The 23,917-nt window shown below is 50.5% G+C and overlaps 2 protein-coding genes across 5 annotated transcripts in view; one reads left to right on the forward strand and one right to left on the reverse strand.

The window, feature by feature from the left end:
• STRIT1 (small transmembrane regulator of ion transport 1) overlaps positions 1 to 23,917 on the forward strand; it is a 221,839-nt gene that overhangs the window by 42,607 nt on the left and 155,315 nt on the right. The gene's annotated exons all lie outside the window — the stretch shown is intronic.
• Positions 1 to 23,917, reverse strand: part of MME (membrane metalloendopeptidase) — a 53,839-nt gene that overhangs the window by 21,981 nt on the left and 7,941 nt on the right. For all 3 annotated transcript variants that reach the window (XM_068144879.1, XM_068144877.1, XM_068144878.1), the window contains exons 4-14: positions 18,442 to 18,603; positions 16,823 to 16,903; positions 16,017 to 16,112; positions 15,805 to 15,923; positions 14,419 to 14,484; positions 11,077 to 11,211; positions 8,470 to 8,571; positions 4,381 to 4,517; positions 3,520 to 3,613; positions 1,529 to 1,657; positions 135 to 233 (exon numbers count right to left, since the gene is read on the reverse strand). In XM_068144879.1, coding sequence (XP_068000980.1) covers positions 135 to 233; positions 1,529 to 1,657; positions 3,520 to 3,613; positions 4,381 to 4,517; positions 8,470 to 8,571; positions 11,077 to 11,211; positions 14,419 to 14,484; positions 15,805 to 15,923; positions 16,017 to 16,112; positions 16,823 to 16,903; positions 18,442 to 18,603 — 1,220 coding nt within the window. The remainder of the gene's footprint in view (positions 1 to 134; positions 234 to 1,528; positions 1,658 to 3,519; positions 3,614 to 4,380; positions 4,518 to 8,469; positions 8,572 to 11,076; positions 11,212 to 14,418; positions 14,485 to 15,804; positions 15,924 to 16,016; positions 16,113 to 16,822; positions 16,904 to 18,441; positions 18,604 to 23,917) is intronic.

The following is a 23,917-nucleotide window of genomic DNA, read 5'->3' on the forward strand; positions in this document are numbered from 1 at the left end:
CCCAAACCTCACTCAGTTCCTTCTGATGCTGCAAGTATTGCTTTGTATTTAGGAAAGAGCTGAAGCAGGGACTTGTTGTAGAATCTGTCAAGTTAAGGATGTCTGGACCTCAGTACCTTTCAGATGTAACTTACCTTTTGTTCTGCTTTCTTTTTGGTTTCTGCATCCATCCAGGAGAGTTCATCCAAGGTTTTGATAAAGACATCTCGAATGTCTGCAATCATTTCCTCCACCTGGGGCAAAGCAGCAGAATGTCACAAAGCCACAGCAAATCATCCAGTTCTTTTCCCACACCCAGACTTGGGTTTTTTTTTCCTGCAGTGGCTGCTGGAGTGTGTGCTCTGTGTGGGCCACACTCAGCACCTGGAGCTCAGGTTGAGGTGGGCATTTAACCTGTCCTCTGGGAGGAGAGGGAAGAGGCATGAGCTCACAAGGCAATGAACTTTAATCATTCAGGTAAAAAAAAACCATCTGATAGAGACCCTCCACTGATGTTGTTCATCTGATCAAATCACCTGGCATATGTCCAAAGGTGCCTGCAGACAGTAGGAGTGATAAGAGTCAGATAAGGGTTAACAGCTCCAGGAATGCTCCAGGCTTGGGGCAGAGTGGCTGGAAAGCTGCCTGGCAGAAAAGGACCTGGAGGTGCTGGTCAATAGCTGTCTGAACATGCACCAGTGTGTGCCCAGGTGGCCAAGAAGGCCACCAGCATCCTGGGCTGGATCAGCAGTGGTTTGGCCAGCAGGAGTAAGGAAGTGATCACATCCCTGGACAGGGCACTGCTGAGGGCACACCTTGAATAGTGGGTTCAGTTTTGGGGCCCTCACTCCAACAAGGACATTGAGGAGCTGGAGCAGGTCCAGAGAACAAAGCTGGGGAAGGGTCTGGAGAGCAGGGCTGGGGAGGAGCAGCTGAGGGAGCTGGGGGTGTTCAGCCTGGAGGAGAGGAGACTGAGGGAGACCTCATTGCTCTCTGCAGCTCCCTGAGAGGAGGCTGAGGGAGACCTCATCACTCTCTGCAGCTCCCTGAGAGGAGGTTGGAGCCAGGTGGGGGTCGACCTTTTCTCTCTAGTCTCAGGTGATAGAAGAAGAAAAGGCCTGAAGTTGTGCGAGGGGAGGTCTAGGTTGGATATCAGGGAAAACTTCTGTCTTGAAGGAGTGGTCAGGGAGTGGCACAGGCTGCCCAGGGAGGTGACGGAGTTCCCATCCTGGGAGGGGTTCAACAAACCTGTGGATGTGGCACTTTGGGATATGGCTTAATGGCCATGGTGGTGTTGGGGTGAAGGTTGGACTCTATGATCTTGGAGGTATTTTCCACACAATTCTATGACTCTGTGACTAACTTCAGTGTGGCTGAAGGCCACCAGCAGTAACTCCTTGTCCCCCTGCCTGTGGTGGCAGGCTGCGAATGCAGAAGTCACCAACTACGCCGAAAGGGTTGAATAAAAAGTGTCACCAAAGCTGTGTGAAAGCTGTGGCAAGGGAGTGATGCCTAGAAGGCACAAGGCTAAGTTTGCTGAAGGCCTTACCACGTGTTTGCTGTCTCCAGCAAAGGCCTCCTCCACGTACAGCCTTCCCACCGCGTTCTCCATGTTGCCGTTGACGTAGTTGGCGCAGCGCCGCCAGACAGCAGTTTCTGAGGTCGTGCCATAAAGTGCCTGTGAAGCACAAGCAGGAGGGCACAGAGTGACATCTAGGCCCACCGAGGGCTTGCCTAGTATCAGGTGATAGAATGAGAGGGAATTGTGCCAGGGGAGGGTGAGGTTGGAGATTAGGAACAATTTCTTCCCAGGAAGGGTGGTTAGGGATTGGCACAGGCTGCCCAGGGAGGTGGTGGAGTGCCAATCCCTGCAGGTGTTCAAGAAACCTGTGGCCATGGCACTTGGGAACATGGCTTGATGGCCATGGTGGTGTCAGGTTGAAGGCTGGACTCATTGAATGTGCTGCCCAGGGAGGTGGTGGAGTCACCACCCCTGGAGGTGTTCAAGAGGGGATTGGACATGGCACTTGGTGCCATGGTCTAGTCATGGGGTCTGTGGTGACAGGTTGGACTCGATGATCTTTGAGGTCTCTTCCAACCTTAGTGATACTCTGATCTTAGAGGGCTTTACCAACCCAAAGGATTCTCTGATCCTCTAGGGGCAGTAGGTGACTGGCAGAGGTGTGTTTCACAGGACCCTAATCCACCTTGAACTGCTGGATGTGATTCATATTTGAGGGTATGGCAGTTACAAAGGCTCTGTAATGAGAGCATCTGCCACAGGCTGAGGAAACCTGGGAAACATTAGCAAGATTCTTTATCCTTATAAAGATGAAAGGTAGAGAGAAGAAAACCACTCTGAAAGCTAAGAGCAGGGGAGGTTCAAGAGGAACACCCTGACACACTGGTCCACACTCACACTCACACTGGTGCTCACACTGGTCCAGGCTCACACTGGTCCAGGGACCTCTGCTGCAGTCCCAGCTCTGACAGGGCCACTGTGATCATGCAGCAGAGTAATCTCCTTAAAGAGCTGCATGTGTGTGTTAGAAGCATTTCTTCTGTCACTAGCAGGTATCACCAAGTGGCTTTAACCTTTTCTAATGGAGCTGAGCTAGCTTGCAATGTAGGAGATTCTGCTGTGGCAATGCAAAAGGACTTTGATCTCCAGCCTGTCTGTGACATTTCTCTGCATTTCCTTGAGAGCCTAAAATACCTGCAGGACCAAGTGCCTGAAAGCCAAGGCTGGGCTCCTAGTGTTTGACTGGCAATGTTTTGCTTTGGGTGCTGAAGAGTCTGTAACAAATCATAGAATCACTGAGTGCATGGGGTCAGAAGGGACCCTCAAAGGTCATCTTGTCCAGCCCCCTGCAGTCAGCAGAGACACTAGATCAGGTTGCTCAGGACCCCATCAAGCATGACTTTGAATGTCTCCAGGGATGGGGCCTCCAACCCCATCAGTGGGCAACCTGTTCCAGTATTTCACTACCCTCATTGTGAAGTGCTTCCTCCTGATACCCAACCTAAATCTCCCCTGCTCTAGTTTAAATGCCACAGTTGAGCCAGAACAGTTGAGTACCCGCTTACAAGCTGAGGACTGTGCTGTTACCAAAGCAGGGACTGGTTTAGATTCAGGGGAGCACAGAGGCCAAGCATCACAGCAGAGCTTTCCAAAGCCTCTCCAGCCATCAAGCACACATCATAGAAATTATGTGAACACTCCAGCACAAGCTTCAGTGAACAGAATGCTAGGGGTTGGAAGAGACCTCTGGAGACCATCCAGTCCAACCCCCCTGCCAGAGCAGGAGCAGAGAATCCAGCACAGGTCACACAGGGACGCATCCAGATGGGGCTTGGAAGTCTCCAGAGAAGGAGACTCCACAACCTCTCTGGGGAGCCTGCTCCAGCTTTTGGGTGCAGAATTCACAGCACATGGCATTGCTCCATGCTACAAGAGCACTGAGCAAAATTTAGCATGATCTTTTGTGGTTCCCAGAAGTCCTCTTTACAGCTTGAGAGGAGGGAGGTCAGTTCCTGCACCTTGCGGAAAGCGTTCCTGGTGTCCTTGTAGGAGCGGCTCAGGCTGTTGACCAGGTCCATGACGAAGCGCCAGACCATGTAGTTTTGAAGGTCCCTGTTTAACAAGACAACCACCACAGTAAGCTGGTCATGTCTTCAGGCTTCTGGAGTTTATTGGAGAGCACAGGATGTCAGGGGTTGGAAGGGTTCTCTGGTTGCGTCTGACCTCCTGCCAGAGCAGGACCATGGAATCCAGCACAGGTCACACAGGAACACATCCAGACAGGGCTGGAAAGGCTCCAGAGAAGGAGACTCCACAACCTCTCTGGGCAGCCTGCTCCAGGGCTCTGTGAGCCTCACAGTGCAGAAGTTCCTCCTCATGTTGAGGTGGAACCTCCTGTGCTGGAGTTTACATCCATTACCCCTTGTCCTATCTCAGGGCACAAGTGAGCAGAGGCTGTCCCTGTCCCTTCCTTCCTGACCCCCAGTCCTCAGATATTTATAGACATCGATCCACTCTCAGTCTTCTCCTCTCCAGACTAAACAGCCCCAGGTCTTTCAGCCTCTCCTCACCAGGCAGTGATGCAGTCCCTTCACCACCCTTGTAGTCCTCCCTTGGACTCTCTCCAGCAGATTCCTGTCCCTCTTGAACTGGAGAGCCCAGAGCTGGCTGCAATATTCCAGGTGAGGTCTCACCAGGACAGAGTACAGCGGGAGGAGAACCTCCCTGGATCTGCTGGGGACACTCCTCTTAATGCACCCCAGGACCCCATTGGCCCTCTTGGCCACCAGGGCACATTGCTGTGCCACGCAGAGCTTGCTGTCCCCCAGGACTCCCAGGTCCTTCTCCACAATACAAGCACCAATGCCAAGTTTACCTACCTGGAGGTGTATTTGGTAAGAACAGGCTTCAGCTTGGTGAGGTACTCTGGGTCATAGACGATGACGTGCTCGGTGCTCTCCACGCTGATCTGCACTGTTGACATGATGTCATTGATGAATTTGGACCAGTTGAATACCTGGGGAACCAAGATGTGTTGTCAGAGGCTTACATCAGGAAGAAAGAGCCTCCAGCTGGTTCTCCCAGTGTAAATAGCTTTGTGTAACACAAGTGCTCTGCCTTTTAGTGTGCCTGAGAGCTGCAGTGCTTGTAACCAGAGCAATGTCTGGGAGCAGTTATCTCCTCTGTGCTCTAAAATCCCACTAAGCTAGGGAGGCAGGTAGCAGGAAGGGCTGAGACTTTCTTTTGATTTCAGACTACCACAACTGAAGAGGTTATGGTCCCTTCCTTCTGGCCTGGGAAAGCAGAAGTGGTCTTTTAAGCAAAAGTTTCAGCTGCCTGTTTGCTGTGTTTGGCTAAGAGCTTTCAAGGGACTCCCTGAGCAGCAGCCCAGCATTCAGTGCCTCTGCACCTGTGGGGCTGCAGGGTTCCTGGTGTCCCTAGCCATCCATCCTGAAGCATATGGTAGGGACTTGCTCTGAAGTACACCAAAGTCTATAGAGGGATTCATTTCACTAGGCTTTAGAACAGACACTCTAAATCCTCTCCCTGTAGTGAATTGTCCTCTGGTAGCAGGGAAGCAAAGACCTGACAGCAGGTCAGCCTGAGAAACCTGACCAAGGCTGGAGGGGTTGGTTGGTTTCTACTGCCCTGGCCCCTAACCCCCCACTCCCCTTTTGCTGCACTCATTGCTGTGAGAGGCTCACAGAACCTGTGCAGAGCTGTTGTGAGGGTTTCATTCTGTGGTGTCCCTCTGGGCTGAGCACAGCACCACTGCAGTGCCTGGGCACTCTCAGCTGGGAACTCTCCCTCATTTGCTGATAAATAAATAACTTCCCTTGGGTGAGCTTTGGTTGGCAGTGCTGTTTGCCTCAGGGAGCAGAAGGTCTGGCTGGAGAGCACAGAGTCATTTTCTGGCTTGCTGAGAGAAGGTGGCCTGTGGGCACAGTCACTGGCACTGTGTTACATACTGCCCCAGTGCCTCCATTCACTTCTGCAGTCAGTGACGGCGACCTCACAGCTAGCTCTACATACAGGGCTCCAAAATCTCCCTCTTAGCCCAAGGCTTCCTGGTCTGTGGCCTCTGTGGGCCAGCCCTGGGCTGAGAAAATGATTCTGAGCAGAAGCTGCAAATCATCATCAGAATTCATAGAACTGCAGAATGGTAGGGGTGGGAAAGGGCCTCAGAGATCAGAGTCCAACACCCCTGCTGAAGCAGGGTCAGCTAGGGGAGGTCACACAGGAACACCTTCAGATGGGTCTTGAAAGTCTCCAGACTCTACAACCTCTCTGGGCAGCCTGCTCCAGGCCTCCAGCACCCTCACACTGAGTAAGTTTTTGCTCATGTTGAGGTGGAACCTCCTGGGTTCCAGGTTGTACCCATTGTTCCTTGTCCTATCACTGGGCACCACCAAAACCAGCTTGACACCCACCCTTCAGATATTGATAGACACTGACAAGATCCTCTCTCAGCCTTCTCCAGACTAAACAGTCCCAGGGCTCTCAGTTTTTCTTCACAGGAGAGATGTTTCAATCCTTTCATCATCCTTGTAGTCTCCACTGGACTCTCTCCAGCAAGTCTCTGTCTCTCTTGAACTGGGGAGCCCAGAGCTGGACACAGGATTGCAGCTGTGGTCTCAGCTGGGCAGAGTAGGGGTGGAGGAGAACCTCCTTAGCCCTGCTGGCCACACTTTCCTTGCTGCCCCCCAGAATTCTAGAGCTCTTAAGTGCTTTCCCCCCAGGTACCAGCTCGGTGGTGACCAGGGAGGTGTCACATTTATGCAAAGCAGATAATCTGTCCATTTTTGTCTGAATTCTGAACCTTTTCTGTGCTGTGCCTGTTGCTTTGAGAAGCATCGGTGATTATTATTTTCTTCCCCAGCCTGTACCTTTTGAGAGGAAGCTTTGTTAGAAGAGCTGCTGCCTTTCATCAGACAAAGTCATGGAGCTGAGGGAAGCAGATAAGCTTTCAGGAACAGGATCACTTCAAGTTTGGAAGGGAAGCAGCCAACTTCAAGCTAATCTTAGGGATAATTGCTGTGCTATCCTTAGACAGTTACAACAATGCTACCAACTCCCATCAAGTGTCTTTTGAGCATTTTGGGATAAATTTAGAGCAGATGATTATTGCTGATCTGCAGCACTCCCCCAGAACTAAAAATAAGCAGGGCAATACCATTCTGTGGCAAGAGCAGTTAAGTATCTGACATTAGGACTGCGATGCTGTTCAGCTGAGACCTGGGGGAGAAGGTGAATTATGAAACAAATTAAGGTGGGCAGGAGTGAAGAGCCCTGTACTTTAAGGCTGAAGAAGAAGAGCAGCAGTGGTTATGAAGCTGTGGCAGGAATTTGGGGCAGTATTTTGATAGCACCTGAGTGGCCTCGAAAGTGTCAGGGATGCCCTCCTGCCAGCCAGGCCGCTGTGCCCTCCATGTGACAGCTCAGTTAACTGCTTGCCTGCTGTGCCAGGGGCTGAAGGAGGAGTCCCTGATGCTAAACACCAGTGTGTCTATGTGGGACATGATGCCACTGAGCAGGCACACCCACGGGTTATGACAGTATCACAGTATCAGTAAGGTTGGAAGAGACCTCAAAGATCATCGAGTCCAACCTGTCACCACAGACCTCATGACTAGACCATGGCACCAAGTGCCACATCCAATCCCCTCTTGAACACCTCCAGGGATAGTGACTCCACCACCTCCCTGGGCAGCACATCCCAATGATGAATGACTCTCTCAGTGAAGAACTTTCTCCTTACCTCGAGCCTAAACCTCCCCTGGCACAGCTTGAGACTGTGTCCTCTTGTTCTGGTGCTGGTTGCCTGGGAGAAGAGACCAACCCCCACCTGGCTACAACCTCCCTTCAGGTAGTTGTAGAGAGCAATGAGGTCACCCCTGAGCCTCCTCTTCTCCAGGCTAAACAAGCCCAGCTCGCTCAGCCTCTCCTCATAGGGCTGTGCTCAAAGCCTCTCCCCAGCCTTGTTGCCCTTCTCTGGACACCTTCAAGTGTCTCAATGTCCTTCCTAAACTGAGGGGCTCAGGACTGGACACAGCACTCAAGGTGCAGCCTAATCAATGCAGAGTACAGGGGCACAATGACTTCCCTGCTCCTGCTGGCCACACTATTCCTAATGCAGGCCTGCCTGCTCCCTAGCTGGGCTTTGTGGCTCCAGGAGCTGAAGGTTATAGTGCACAAATGGCACATGGCTCAGGGGAAAGACAGAGCTGAAACACCCTGGGGGAGCTACAGGGGGAGGAATGGGGAGAGATTTCCTGATCCATAGGCATGACCTTTGGGCTGCTTTCTCTTGCTCTGGGAGCCCATCTTACTGAGGGGGTGCTGGAAAAAGAGGACTTCTTGTTCTGACTGTGCACCCCTCTGGCTGGTTTGAGGCCCCAGCCCTGGAGGTGTTTAAGACCAGGCTGGATGAGGCTCTGGGCAGCCTGATCTAGTGTGGGGTGTCCCTGCCCATGGCAGGGGGGTTGGAACTAGCTGATCCTTGTGGTCCCTTCCAACCCTGACTGATTCTATGAATCTGTGATTTCTTCTGAATCCCTCTGGAGCTGCTGTGGTAATTAGATGAGAAGGGAGTTTATCTGCACTCTGACTTGCAGCAAGGGCTATGTACTGCAGGCTTTGCAGGATTTAGCACCCTGAATCCATGAGGGTAAATCCAACTCGTGGGGTTGGCTTTTCTCCCTTTGTCCTTTTCCATCTGTCTGTGTTGAAGCAGAGGGTGAGATCTACCTTTGAGTGAGGAGAAACTGGCTACAGAAGCAGAGCCTTTTACACACAGTTTAAAGCCAGCAGATGTTTAGGTAGGAGTTTGCAGGTCAGGCACCCTGCTCAGTTTCGGATATGGCCCAGCTCAAGAAATAATGTCTTGGGAAGAAATAGTTGCCAGGCTTCATTGTTTAACCTTAGTCACAAACTGGAGGTTAAAGAAATATCAGATTATTGATCATCACCTTCCCATTGATTTCCAAGGAGAAGTTGCTCTGGAGTTGTGCCAAGGTCATTTTGTTGTAGAGCAGAAGTGGATCGTTTCTGTCTTCAGATCTGGTTGTTGCCTATCAAAGTCAACAAGGAGATAATTACTACGACTTCTGAGGCAATCCCCAGCAATTTCAGGAAGTGAAAGCAAAAAGCAAGAAAATGAGTACTGCTGGCTTAAAAGATAAATTTGCATTCAGGGTGAAGTGGCTTACATGTAAATGTGGATAAAAAGCACGCAGAAAGCAGATTAAATGAGCTGTAGTTCTGACAGCAAACTGGAGCTTTGCCTTTTGGGCTGGGCAGGAACAGAGACCCACAGCACTCAAAGCACTGAGCAGAACCTGCTGCCAACACACACACACTCAACACAAGAGTATCCCATGACACTCTTGGGATGAAGCAAGGTGCAAAACTCTTGGGAGAAGGGAATCTCAGATTCATAGAATGGTTTGGAAGGGACTTTGAAGTCCAAGTCCAATCCCATGCCAGGGGCAGGGACACCTCCCATCAGCCCAGGTTGTTAAAGGCCTCATCCAAGCTGGCCTTGAGCACCTCCAGGGAGGAAGCAGCCACAGCCTCCCTGGGCAACCTGTTCCAGGGCCTCACCACCCTGACTGTAAAGAATTTCTTCCTAACATCCAGCCTAATAAAGGGCATGGATTTATGGGGTGTAGGGCAGCCAGCAGCTGAGTGTGCTGCTGGTCTGTTCTTTCCAGAACAGAAAGGGAGCCATAACTCACAACTTGAATAAGCTTTGCATTAGTCTAGGCGAGGAGGTTCTGCACTAGTGTGTTAAAGCTGTGCATACATTGACACCTTCATGGCATGACTGTACTAGGCCCATTTATTGTAGACAATAAACCTGCCTGACTGCCAGAGAGCTGTGTTTGTGCTGGTGCTTTATGAGGCCACTTAATCACTGCAGTCTCCAGACAGCAAATGTTAGCAGGGAGGTCTCTGGAAATAAGGTGTGGACAGTGTAGCCTGAGAGAAGGCAAAAGCAGCACCTAATGGTAGCTGTTCCCATGCTCTCTGAATGCTCTCTTGGGTATCTTTCTGTTTCCTCCAGCACGAGTGTGTCCCTTGCTAGGCTGCTTCTGCAGGCTTCTGAAGTGCATCCCTGGATCCTCTTTCATACCTTTGCTCTGGTGCAGAAGTACCTTGTGACAGCATCAGCACTGGCTCCCAGCCCCTGCTTCCACTTTTTGATGGTAGAGGAAGAAAATTCAGGGACACAAATGCTTATGGGAAAAGAGTGATCTCGAGAGGGTAATTCCCAGAGGGGGAGCTGCATCCCTGCTGCCTCGAGTGCTCTCGCCTGAGAGGCTCAGGAGTGAGCACAGCAGATATTGCCTATTTAAACTGCTCTGAGAACCCAGCCATGCCAAGTCTGATCTGGTCTCTGTCCTTCTTCACAAAAGCTTTCTCTCCTGCTCCCTCTTTGCTAATCTATTGTGCATTCCGTGGCTTTTTCTGTTTAACAAACTCCCAAGAGCACAGTGCCAGCTCTCCCCCAGTAGCATCCAGGCTGGTGCTGAGCTTGTGACCAAAGAGGTTAAACACAGAAGCAACAGTTTACCTCCCACCAACTGTACTCTGCCAGCAGCAACTGCTCTACAGACGTTTCACTTGGGGCTTCCTTTTGTAGTCCCCTTCAGACCTTTCTCCAATTAACTCCTTTTTTTCTGGTAATAATGCTCCTTCTCTGAGCTAAGCCAGAGGTGTGTTTCACAGGAAAATGTGAGGGGGAATTAAAATCAGATGGGTTTAGATTATACAAATGGGGGCAGGAAAGGTCTTTCTCTGCCCAAACCATAGCCTTGCTATCAGTGCAGCCTGAAAAGCAGCTGAAGCTAGAACTTGTTTGCATTTAGCTTGCTTTACAATCAGCCTCAGCTCCAGGTCCTTCTGAGATGTTTAACAATCATCAGCCACAATCATTAAGGCTGGAAAAGACCTTTAAGATCATCAAGTCCAACCACATCTGCTCAAGAGTGTTTGCATTTCAGTGTGTTTGCAGTGCAAGTTCAACTCCCAGCCCTTTCTCCAGGGCACGTTGTGATGGGGAACAGCGTTTGACTGAAAATGCCCTGGGAACAATCAGCATTGTGGAGCAGCTTGTGCAGGACAAACATTACTTTGTGTGGCACTGGCAGGCCAAGGGCTGGGAATCTGCTGCTCTGATAACCAAACAGCCCACGGGGGAAGCGGGGCAGAGGGAGAAAAGGCCAGGAAGCAGCTCCCCAAACTCCCTTTCTGAAACAGACTGAACAGCAACCACGGCTGTCTCTCTTTGCTCCCTTTCTTCTCTCGGAGGGCTTCTGTGAACAGCCTAGGATAAAAGATTGTGCTCTTTGGAAAAGAGCTAAGTCAAATATTTCCCCTCTCTCCTTAGAAGGCATGCCCTTCCCATTGTGTGCTCCCTTTAGGTGCTCCAGGCCCCAGACATTTTTGGTCAGCTTTTGATCCCACAGAATAACATTGGGGAGGAACTGAACGACTCAGTTTACAGTTAGCTTCCTTAGGTATTTAGGGAAGAGGCAGTTATTCAAAGGACACTTGAACCATGTTTTTCTTACGTTGGCAATCTCCTTCTCCAGCTCCATAACTCTCTTCATCTGCTCAGAGACCTCGTTCTCATCGACAGAAATGTTTCTCTCCTGCAGGATCAGCGTAGCTACAGAAACCATGAACTCCACGTAGGCAGAACATGCCTGCAGGAACAGACACAAAGGTGTCACAGACCAGGCTCTTCCAAGCTTAGCCTACCTTGATGATCTTTAAGCTTCCATTTCAGCCTTCTGAGCTGCAGTCCTTACACTGTTCCACAGTCATTTCTCCTTACACTGTTCCATAGTCATTTCTCCTTACACTGTCCCATAGTCATTTATCCTTACACTGTTCCATAGTCATTTCTCCTTACACTGTTCCATAGTCATTTATCCTTACACTGTCCCATAGTCATTTCTCCTTACACTGTTCCATAGTCATTTATCCTTACACTATTCCATAGTAATTTCTCCTTACACTGTCCCATAGTCATTTCTCCTTACACTGTCCCATAGCCATTTCTCTTTACACTGTCCCATAATCATTTATCCTTCCACCATCCCACAGTCATTCATTCTGCAGTGCTCTTAGCTCACAAACAGAAATTAACTCTGAAAATTCCCTCTTGGAAAAGGGCTGGATGAGTTGTCCTGCAGTTCAAAGCTAAACAGCCTCAACTACTGCCCCTGTGTTTTCATTGCCTCACATGAGACCTTTCTATGTCCCACATTTAAGCCATCATCCCTGTTTTGTGGTTTTGGGTGGGGTTTTTTTTGTGTCTATCTCACTTTAATTACAACTGCTAAAAATACCCTTCCCAAAGAGCAATGTTCCCAGAAACATAAACCCAAGAGCAATGCTGATGGGCTGTGTTGAATTAGCACTGGGGAGGGGGGAGGAAATCACTCCCAGAAGCACCGAGACTCCTCCATCGCTCCTTGGAACACACAGAAATTGTGGTGCTGCCTCTCCAGGTAGCAGCTCTGGGTATCCCATAGACAAAAAAAAGAGTATTTATTGCATTGCACATAAAAGAATTCATCAAGCATGGAAGTACATCCTCTTGAAAGTCACACTGGCAAGTGGCTGCAGAATTCATTTGATTTATGGAGGTGCTGGAAGGTGTCCAGAGAAGGGCCATGAGGATGAGCAGAGGGCTGGAGCTGCTCTGCCGTGAGGACAGACTGAGGGAGTTGGGGTTGTTCAGTCTGGAGAAGAGAAGGCTCCAAGGAGACCTAATTGTGGCCTTCCAGGATCTGCAGGGGGCTCCAAGAAAGCTGGGGAGGGACTTTTGAGGGTGTCAGGGAGGGATAGGACTGGGGGGGATGGAGCACAACTAGAAATGGGGAGATTGAGATTGGATGTCAGGAAGTTGTTCTTCCCCAGGAGGGTGGTGAGAGCCTGGCACAGTTTGCCCAGGGAGGTGGTGGAAGCCTCCTCCCTGGAGGTGTTTGCAGCCAGGCTGGATGTGGTTGTGAGCAACCTGCTGTGGTGTGAGGTGTCCCTGCCCATGGCAGGGGGTTGGGACTGGCTGAGCCTTGAGGTCCCTTCCAACCCTGACAATTCTGTGAGTCTGTGTGATTCTGTGACTTTATTCTTGGCCTTAAGTGCAGATCACTGTGTGGTCAGGTAGCAAAGAACCAGCTCAGTGTGTGACTCCTGGCAGGTTTTTCAGTGGGGCTAGGGTGTCAGAGTGCGCCCTGGATGAGCAGAGGGGTCATGGAACTTACAGGACAAAAAGCTTTTCAAAATACCCTGTTGACAGACTGCACTTGTAGCCCCGTGAAGCAAAGTCCTGATAAAGGCCGAGGTTAAAGTGCAGATGATCCCTTGTTTGCTACCCAGCTGTAGCTCAAAGACTGGAGTGACACAGCAGGAAACAGAGCCACGAGAAGGCTGCTCCTGGAGCAGAGGCACTGCAGGGAGGGACATGGCTTGCCTGGAACGATGTCGCAGGTCTGCCCTTCAGTGATAAACCTCCAGGATTTAAAATACTTCCTCCTCTACTTCCCAGCAGTGCAAAGTATTTTGATATCTTCAGGTGGGTCAGAGATTAGAAGGGGAATGGCCCTTTGGTGCTGCAGTCAATGTAATACAAGAAAGGGAGCAGACTGTGATGCATGAGCCAGCTCCTAGAGGCCACGGCACATGTGATGATGGTGATGAGGAGGATGGAACTGAACAGATAACACATTAATGATTGTCCTCACTAGCATGTGGTCTGTAATGAAAGGTCATCACTGTTAGAGTATTAGCTGTCAGCACATCAGCAAAATCCCTCCAGAGCCCAAATGCTTTGTACACTTTCCCCTTGCTGCTGCTTTTAATGACACAGACAGAAAAGCCCTGGCTGATCAAGGGTTACTGTGCTGGCAGTTTCAGCTACGGCACTGCAATGAGCACACTTCAGCTCTCCAGGACTTAAAGCACATCCAAGATTAGCACAGCATCAGTGCTGCCAGGTTAATAAGAATGCATCTTAAAACCCCAGCTACAGCTTAATTCAAAACCAAGCAGGATTGGAGGTGTCTGAAGCAGTTGCTGATGTCACAGAGTTGAGATGATGCCATTTCGTGCAGCAGCTGACTCGGGGGACTGTGATCTGTTCAGATCTTTCAAGCAGAGGAGTGTGTCTGTGGTTCTGAATGGTTCTTTTCTTCTCTCTAAGCCTATGAGTGCCATGACTACCCCAGCTGGACTCCACTGGCCCCTGCAGCTCTGGCCAGTCGATCAGAAATGGGATCCTGAGAGATCCATAAGGGGTGATCCACAAGCACTCATAGTCTATCTTATTACCACTTCTGAGGTACCTCTTGACTCAGCTGTGAAGCCTGGCAGAAGCTGTGTAATGGAGCTAAATTGTTCTGTGTTTATTTGCCTCCAAGAGGTCCTAAAATGTCAAGCAGTTGTTCCTCTCCTGACCTGCACATCCATACAGCAACTGTGTGGAACTTCACATCTGCATTCAGGAATGGAAGAGAAGGGAGGGGGGCACAGGGAGGGCAACAGGTTGGGATGCCTGGGGTGCAGTGATGCCAGAGGAATGTGCACTCTTCTCATCCAGTGCAGAGAGAGCTGGCAACTGGAGCCTAAACAAAACCCCCTTGGCTCCCAGTGCTGCCAGGAAGATCAAACAAGGTCACTGACACTTATGGCATCGTGTTGTGACATCTCCTCTTCAGGACACTTCTTAGGCTCTCTCCCACTCCTGGCTGACTTATTTCTGCCTGCCTTTGGTCTCATTTCTCTGTATCCTCTTCACTTCCCTTCCCTTCCTCTTTGCCTGCCCCTACTCCTGAGGGTGTGTCTGCCTTGAGAAGAGAGGCTACCACTGCCCAGCCGTGGTCAGGGATGGCTCAGCTCCACCTTACCTCTTTGTAGGCGCCAGTGCATTCGTAGTAGTCCCGAGAAGGCAGGCCAAGCCCAGGCTGATCAATCTGGAGATGCCAATACAAATTAAGTGATTAAAGACAAAATGGCAAAGCACTTTTGTCTGTTAGGATGCTGCTCTCCTGCCAAATTGTCTCCTGGCCAAAGGGAAGCTTCTCTCCTGGCCAAAGGGGAGTTTCTCTCCCAGCCTCTTGCACCCTGCCCTTAAATTCTTTTCCCTCTCCCTACGCTTTTTGTCTGTCTTTCCAGTCCATTTTGTTCTGGGGCTGAACAGGGCAGACCACACATAACCAATGGGAGAAGTGGATGTACAGCAGACAAACTAGTCCAGAGACAAGCAAGGCAGTTAGTGCCTCCTGGAAATTTGTAGCTGCCAAGTGGTGATGGATCTATCTACACACTGACAGGGAAGATGAGACCTCTGCTCTTCTAACTGTTGGGTTTCAGGAGCAGCTGCTGAAGGCTGAGCTCACATAGAGCTGCTGCCTTCCCCTGGCTTGCCCATTTTCAGGGATCAGCTCACACTGACAGGCAGGGCTCTCTCAACAGGCTCCTTATGCAAATGCCCTCAGCCCCTTTCAGGCCTGTGCCAGCAGGTCCTGTCGGTGCTTTGGCATCTGATACCTTGTGAAAACACAACCCTCGTGGGCTTGCTGCCATTGGCAGCCCAGCCCAGCCCAGCTTCTCAGGGGCAGAGCTTTCTGCCTCGAGCCCATGCTAAGGAAATGATGTCTGCCTTACTGCTTGCACGCAGCATAAGCTGGTGTCTGTCTGCTGTGCAGCGTACACATCACTTGTGTCTGGAAATGTCTCTGCTGCTCTCATCAGCCTGAGTACACAGACACAGAGCTTGATGAGAAAGGACAGAGACTGCACTCTGGGAATGTAACTCTGAAAAAAAAATCAGGGGAAGCTTGATAGCAGCTTTCCAGTACCTGAGGAGGGCCTACAGGAAGGATGGGGAGAGACTGCAATGGCCTGCAGTGACAGGGCAAGGAGTGATGGCTTCAAACTAGAGGAGAGCAGATTTAGATTGGATATCAGGAAGAAGTTCTTCACTATGAAGGTGGTGGAACACTGCAACAGGCTGCCCAGGGAGGTGGTTGAGGCCCCTTCCCTGGAGATATTCGAGGTGGGGCTCAACAGGGCTCTGAGCAACCTGATCTAGTTGGGGATGTCCCTGCTGACTGTGGGATGAGCTTAGGAGGTCCCTTCCAGCCTGGACCATTCTATGTTTCACAGATGCAAAAGATTCACCTACAGCTCACTCTGCTAAAAGTCCCATTGCTGGTGTTTCTCCCAGTTAACATTTATGCTTGTGCTGCTCCTCTGTAATCAAAGAGGCAAAGGCACCCAGAGAGACTTACATGGATGATATGTGCTGAGGAGTTTTTATCATCTGTGCCCACAAAAAAATTAATGAGGACCTTTTTCCCATATCTGGAGTTGAGCTGTGCAATGGCTGTCTCAGCTGTCCAAGCAGCACCTGGGCAAATGAAAGCCAGCCTCAGTCTCTGTCTTTGGTGTGCAGTGCCCATCATTTAGAGAGGCTGTGGTGAAGGAATGCAGATTATCTTACCATAGGTAGCATCCCAGTTAGCTGCTGCTACAGGCCAGTCAGACACGTTTGGCAGTAAACTGATTAAAGGCTTTCCCCCTCTGCTGTCAATGGTAGCTTTGGGAAAGAACCAAATGAGTTACCAGGACACTTCACACCACACCAACCTTCCACTCCTGTCATGAGTTCAGAGTAATGAAGCTGAGAAATGTGTCTTCCCCATCACCACCGCCAGGACACACTCTGGTCTGTGGCTGTGCTTTGACATTGCACTGTCAAAACACTTCAGCCATGGCTGCACAGCTCATATGCACACCCTGGAGACTCTGACACTGAAGACCAGTTGCATTTTCCCTCTGCAGGTAGCTTGAAATAGTAGTTTTGAGAAGTATTAATAGCATTACAGGAACTACCTAAACCCAAGATCTAGGGAGCACTGCTGGATTGCTGCTCCTCAGTCCAGTGGCAGCACCTAACCCAAATTCCTAACTAAATATCTCTCCCCCCCTGTTTCTAGCAGCCTGCTGTGGCAGCTGTTTTTCTCCTCACCCCTGACAACTTCTCTAAAAGAAGTTAACTCACATTTGTAACTGAGAGGATTTGAGTATCTGCAGCAAACTGGTGACTGAAGAGTAATGTAATCTCACCTAAATTGCCCCAGCTAGTAAAAGAGGAGCTCCAGCACTGATCTTACTGCTGACATTCTGATGGGATTCTCTAGAACAGAAACATCTGAGTGTTCATGAAGAGCTTCTGAGCACTGATGCTGAGGCTGCCTGTGATGGGGTGGTTGCATGCTATTTGCAGCCCAGTCAGGACACACTTACTTTCATTTACACAGGATCTGTACAGAGTTTTTGCCTTCTGCACTGCTGCTATGTCATTGCTGCTCGGTGTGTCGAGGACATCTGAAACAAACAGAGAGCAAAACTACCTTAATATCTGAGCTGACCTGGGAAGGTACTGAAGGAACCATAGCAGACACCATCCTGAGGACCAGAGGGTGGACAGTGCCCATCTCAGATTCCAGGGGAGCTTTGCCTTTCAGAGGGGAGAAAGCTCTGGAGATGATTTGGCTTTGTAATGATGCTGATCTGTGTTCCTGTGCTGAGCATTGAGGAGCCACACAGATACTCTGTGGGTCACCTTTGGCAAAATACAAATGCTCTGAGATCTCAGGGACCAAACTATGGTGTGAAGAGAGCTGCTGTCAGGGCCTTAAGTGTAGCAGCAGGCTCTAACTGCAGTGAGCAGCCCGTGACCCTCTTCTCCTGTCATTCTAACCTGCAGACTCTTCACTGCAGCCAGGAGTTCAGCTGTTGGTGTTCAGGGTCTGCTTTGGCACAGCATAGCCATGTGGCTGTGACTGCTCTGTGAGAAGAGCTAAACTGTAGGAAAGGGGCAGGAGAAGCCTCATCTGGTGCCTCCAGTTGTGCACCCAGTGGCTGTTGGCTCAGGAGCAGCAGTCCATGGCAGTCCCTTACCCATGGTCCTTGCCCACACCCTTGTAGGTGCTGCACCTGGCCTTGTACCTTGCTGAATGTGACTTGCCTGAGACCTGCTGCAGGACTGTGGCCTTGTCTGGTGGGCATGAGGCTGTTGGCTGAACCCAGCCACCTGCTCTGCTCTCTGGTTTGGGTCCTGCGAGTCTGAGCCCCTTGTCTGTGAGGCTTCTGTCCCTGCCTGCCTTGTTCACAGTGGGCTTCTGTCTCACCCTCCCTGGTGGAGCTGCCTGCTCTTGCCAGTACTTTACAATTACTCCAATTACTGCTTTACAGTTGCTTTGCTCCACAGCAGCTGAAGCCTAAGGAGCACTGTGGCATCCATAAACTGCAAGCCTGGTGCTATGCAGAGTCATGAAAAGGATATTCAGTCTGGAGAGAATGGTCTGGAGAATGTTCCACGAGGATAAACTGGCTTCTTGGACTCTTGTTTTTGTCTGGAAAAGGGGAATATGGACCTTTTGACACCCAGGGGAAAGGAACATTTGTAAGCTGATGATGTGCCCCGTTAGAAACTTGCTTGCCTGCTCCTTGGGATTCAGCTGCTGGAATGAAGCTATGCAGGACACAGGAATGCCAGGGGGTAACCTCCAGCATTTCAGCTCCCTCAGGCACAGGCAGCCCTCCTCCTTCCTCATCTGCCTTGGCTGCTACTGGCAGCTCAGGGGAGTGATGATGTGGATTTCAGTTGTTGCAATATGCAGATGAGCAGACAGAGGCCAGACACCAGAAAGGTCATCTCTGGTCAGCTCCAGACCCAACAGCATAACCTCCACAGCACTCTCCAGGCAAACACTTTGTGGTAGATTTGTCCTCAACCCAAGACCAAGAAACCGAAACGCTCGGAAGCGCTTTGAGCTTTGCTGGACAACCACATCTTAGCAGAACAACATGTGAGCCAAAGAAGAAACTTTATATAGTCCCCAGACATAGACCCCACTGACCTTTCAAAACAACTTCTAGATCATCTCTTAAAATGTCAAAGTTGCTATAACGGGAGCTGGTCTCGGGGATGACGTTCCTCTTCAGCCACCCTCCACAGGCATATTGGTAGAAGTCTTGGCAGGGCTCTGCAGTGGTGTCCATGTTCTCCAGGATTCTGGCTGCTGCAGTACCACACAAAGCAAGGCATGAAGCATACAGAATGCACAATCCACCAGCTTGGAAAAGACCTCAAAGGTCATCCAGTCTGACCTCTCACCCAGCACCATCTGATCAACTCAACCATGGCACCAAGGGCCTCATCCAGGCTCTTCCTAAACATCAGTCTGGAGAGCTCCCAAACAGAGAGGGACCTGGGGGTGCTGATCGACAGCCACCTGAGTATGAGCCAGCAGTGTGCCCAGGTGGCCAGGAGGGCCAATGGCATCCTGGCCTGCATTAGGAATAGTGTGGCCAGCAGGAGCAGGGAGGTCATAGTGCCCCTGTACTCTGCTCTGGTTAGGCCACACCTTGAGTCCTGTGTCCAGTTCTGGGCCCCTCAGTTTAAGAAGGACATCGAAACACTTGAAGGTGTCCAGAGAAGGGCAACAAGGCTGGGGAGAGGCCTTGAACACAGCCCTGTGAGGAGAGGCTGAGGGAGTTGGGATAGTTTAGCCTGGAGAAGAGGAGGCTCAGGGGTGACTTCATTGCCCTCTACAACTACCTGCAAGGTGGTTGTAGCCAGGAAGGGGTTGGTCTCTTCTCCCAGGCAACCAGCACCAGAACAAGAGGACACAGTCTCAAGCTGTGCCAGGGGAGGTTTAAACTCGAGGTGAGGAGGAAGTTCTTCACCGAGCGAGTCATTCGTCATTGGAATGTGCTGCCCAGGGAGGTGGTGGAGTCACTGTCCCTGGAGGTGTTCAAGAGGAGATTGGATGTGGCACTTGGTGCCATGGTCTAGTCATGGGGTCTGTGTTGATAGGTTGGACTCGATGATCCTCGAGGTCCTTTCCAACCTAAGTTATACTGTGATATTGTGATACTGTGATACCTCCAGGGATGGTGACTCCACCACCTCCCTGGGCAGCACATCCCAATGGCCAATCTCTCTTGCTGGGAAGAATTTCTTCCTAACATCCAGCCCAAACTTCCCCTGGTTCTTCAGAAAGAACCTTCAGAGAAGAGAAATGAATGCAATTCTCTGCTCTGGAGGGGGAAGTGGTACCATACATTGCCTTCAGTTTAGAGTAGTAGGTTCAAGCTTGCTTGAATGATAGTATCATAGAATGGCTCAGGTTGGAAGGGACCTTGGAGATCATCTACTCCAACCCCTCTGCCTTGGCTGCTTAAGGCCTCATCCAACCTTGAACACCCCCAGGGAGGAGGCATCCACAGCCTCCCTGGGCAACCTATTCTCACCACCCTCACACTGAAGAACTTATTCCTCAGCTGCAGTCTAACCCTGCACTCCCTGAGTTTCAAACCATTTCCCCTTGTCCTGTCTCTAGACACCCTCAGGAAAAGTCTCTCTGCAACCTTCCTATAGGATCCATTTGGGTACTGGGAGGCAGCTGTGACGTCCCCCTGGAGTTTTCCCTTCTCCAAGTTGACCAACCCCAGCTCTCTCAGCCTGTCCTCACAGCAGAGGTCCTCCAGCCCTTGGGTCATCTTTGTGTCCTCCTCTGGACTCTCTCCAGCAGCTGTGTGTCCTTCTCATGCTGGGGACATCAGAACTGGAGGCAGGATTGGAAGTGAGGTCTCAGCAGAGCAGAGCCAAGGGGCAGAATCCCCTCTCTTGCCCTGCTGGCCACACTGCTCTGGCTACAGCCCAGCACACAGCTGCCTGCTGGGCTGCAGGAGGGCACTGGTGGCTCCTGGGGAGCTTCTCAGCAATGTAGACCAAAGTAGCTGGCAGTGAACAGCCAGATCCAGTTTCTTCCCTGCCTGCAGCTCACAGAGGTTTCTGTTGCCTGTGTTTGCTGTTGGCTCTCTGTCTGATGTTGCTGCTCCCTGTCCCAGTTTGAAATCAAAGGTAGGATGGCTCAGTTCCTGACTTACACTTCTGTGTATTGAACTGGGGTGAGAACACCAATTAAAAGCACAGGCCAGATCAGAGGGGAATCTCATCTCATCTCCTGTAATGCAATTTAAGTGATTAGGTATGATGGAGGCTGAGCTGAATCCTGTCTGGTTCAGGGAAATAATGACTTGGTTGGACCACCTCAGATCCTCTCAGGGAGGTTTTTCCTGTTGATGCTTTCTGAATCTACAATGATTTGTACTTCAGAGCTGACACTGCCTCTTGCTGTCCCTCTTGAAGTGGCTTGTCAAAGTCACTGAGTGATCAGGACATGGGATGCACTAGTGAGATCTGGTGCCAGCTGCTGCTCCTAAACCTTCTGTGCCTTTTCCTTTCTATACTCCTGTTCCACCAAGGCTGCTTTCAGCACCAGGGTGCTAGCACAGGGGCCCTCACAGAAAGGACAGGTGCTAGGAGTCAAGCAAGGGCCAGTGACACCTCTGCATTTCCCAGGAGGCTGAATGTGCTTCCTATTTTCCAGGCTTTATTTTTAGCAAAGGGTGAGGCTTGTGATTTCATGTCTTCATTCCTCCCACGGGGCTGAATCAAATATTTAGAGTTATTTCTCCAGTACTGCCAATATTTTCCATGGCTCTTGTGCTGGTGGAAATGAGAGGTGGACAGACAGGCTGCAGCAGCCAGGTTGACTTGCCTCCTCCCTTTTTCTTGGGATCTTCAGTTGGCTTAAGAGTGTTACAGTTGGAGCCAACATCTGATGGCTTTACAGTGTGCCAGTGCTTGGAAGATGGCAGCACACACACAGAGGTTTGCAGCTTTAGGTTGCTTCAGTAGCATAAAGCCCACTGCAGTGACAGTCCAGAGAAGGGCAATGAGACTGGGGAGGGGTCTGGAGCACAGCCCTGGGAGGAGAGGCTGAGGGAGCTGGGGTTGCTTAGCCTGGAGAAGAGGAGGCTCAGGGGAGACCTTCTTGCTCTCTCCAACTCCCTGAAGGGAGGTTGTAGCCAGGTGGGGGTTGGTCTCTTCTCCCAGGCACCCAGCAGCAGAACAAGAGGACACAGTCTCAAGCTGTGCCAGGGGAGGTTTAGACTGGATGTTAGGAAGAAGTTCTTCCCAGCAAGAGAGACTGGCCATGGGAATGTGCTGCCCAGGGAGGTTCTGGAGTCCCCATCCCTGGAGGTGTTTAAAAAGAGCCTGGATGAGGCACTTGGTGCCATGGTTTAGTTGATCAGATGGTGTTGGGTGAGAGGTTGGACTTGATGATCTCTGAGGTCTTTTCCAACCTGGTCAATTCAATTCAATTCAATTCAATTCAATTCAATTCAATTCAATTCAATTCAATTCACTTCTATACTGTTCTGTTCTACAACATCTGCCACCTGATTCTTTCCTTCTGAAGTCAATGGCAGGCTGAGATCAGTTTGAAAGGAGACAGGATCTTGCCAACAGCCAGAGGTGGTGCAATTCCCTCATGGTGTGCCTTGGTTTTTACCCATGCCTGAGACCGCCGAGCATCCAGCCCTGCTCTCCAAAGCAAGGACTGTCCCCTTTGACTGTAAACTTGGACAAGAGGCAATGGGCATAAACAGGAGGGAGGGGAAAGGAGAGGGAGTGGAGAGGAAGAAAATAAAGTGCTTTTTAAGTCAAGATAAAGCTTCCTACTCTAAGGACAAGATCCTGAGCAACTTGCTCTAGCTGACCCTGCTTTAAGCAGAGCTGCTGGACTGTGTGATCTCCAGAGGCCCTGCCCAACCCCAACTGTCCTGTGATTGTGTGAGCTCTGGTACTGCTTTCTAGTTTGTCCCAGTGGGGAAGGGGAATGTTTTCAGTGGTCCACTTTATTCCTGTCCTAGATCCATCTATTTGCTGTAGAAGAGGAATATTGCTCCTAGTTTAAGGGTGCCCTTATCAAGCTCTCTGCCAGGCTGGAGCACCATCTGAAAGGCAACATTCCCTTGGATTTCCTTGGCATGTGCTAGTCCAGCAAGAGAGGCTTTCACAGCCAGGACTGGACACCATGGGTGGCTTTGCTCTGAGCAGTGTGCCAGCCCTGCCAAGAAGTAATGGCAGGACAGAGAAAGCTAACCCCAAGAGAAGATGGCTTTTGGCCAGGCTTGTCACCTTTGCCAAGCCAAACCAAACCCCAGCCCCAGGAGAAACCCAGATCCTGTGTAAAGCTGAGCAATGCTTAGCAGTCTGTGTGCAACCTGTGGAATCAGGTTGCTGCATCTGTAGTCAGCATCTGCTTGATGTTCCTTGTCTGCTGCTGTCACCCAGAAATAGCCATCCTTCAGGAACAGCCATCCTCTAGAAACATCCATCCTCCAGTGCTCCTGCTGTAAATTCCAGGCTAGCCACTATCAGCTACTCAACTTGGATCAAAATTTGAAGTTTAAGCACTGCAAACACAACAGAAAGAGCTCAGCCATGGGAGCTGCAGCCTCTCACTTTGGGCTTCATGCAAAACACATGCATGAAGCATTCTCCTCAAGAGGGCAATTTGCACACCTGAACCCCCAGGATCACCATTCACTCTTTGGCTGACCCCCTGGATCTACTGAAATGTGATTTTGGCATCAACCAAGGCCAGAAGCATGGTGAGCCAGGGGCTGCCCCTTTGGGCAGCAGGCCCAACTAGGCTGGACAGAATCCAAAACTTGCTCCAACTTTGCTCCAGTATCTGCAGGGGACTACAAGACAGCTGGGGAGGGACTTTTGAGGGTGTCAGGTAGGGATAGGATTGGGGGATGGAGCAAAACTAGAAGTGGGGAGATTGAGATTGGCTGTGAGGAAGAAGTTGTTCCCCAGGAGGGTGGTGAGAGACTGGCACAGGTTGCCCAGGGAGGTGGTGGAAGCCTCCTGCCTGGAGGTGTTTGCAGCCAGGCTGGATGTGGCTGTGAGCAACCTGCTGTGGTGTGAGGTGTCCCTGCCCATGGCAGGGGATTGGAACTGGCTGAGCCTTGAGGTCCTTTCCAACCCTGACAATTCTATGATTCTAAGTTGTTTATTAGTTGATATTGTCCCCAAAGAAGCTTTGTGGTAAATCCAGGGCTGCACACACTGAGATGCTTTTGCTCTGGAGGTATCAAGTGTGAGAGGGATGACTCTTGGTTGACTCTTGTTTTGGTTTAGCTCTACCAGAGGTTAATTTCTATGTCCACAAACACAGATCAATGCATGCTACACCCTTCAGTAGACCTCAGCATTGCTTTGGTGACCCAGTGTTTGGATTTGTTCCTCTTCTCACTTGTTTGTTCTAGCTCCTGACTGCCACTGAGGAATGCAGAGCCTTATCTCAGCCACTTAATGATTAATTTTATTGTAGTACTCCTGATTGCCAGTTGTTGCTCTAATAGCTTACTAATAAAGTGCTATAAGCTGACACAACAACCAGTGGCCTGGGGAGGACACAGGAGAAACACAACATGCTTACCTAGGTGAAACTGATCTCAGAGAGACCA

This window comes from Melanerpes formicivorus, unplaced genomic scaffold (assembly GCF_026170545.1).
Source record: "Melanerpes formicivorus ecotype bairdi unplaced genomic scaffold, bMelFor1.0.p_v2 SCAF_12, whole genome shotgun sequence".
Taxonomy (NCBI): domain Eukaryota; kingdom Metazoa; phylum Chordata; class Aves; order Piciformes; family Picidae; genus Melanerpes; species Melanerpes formicivorus.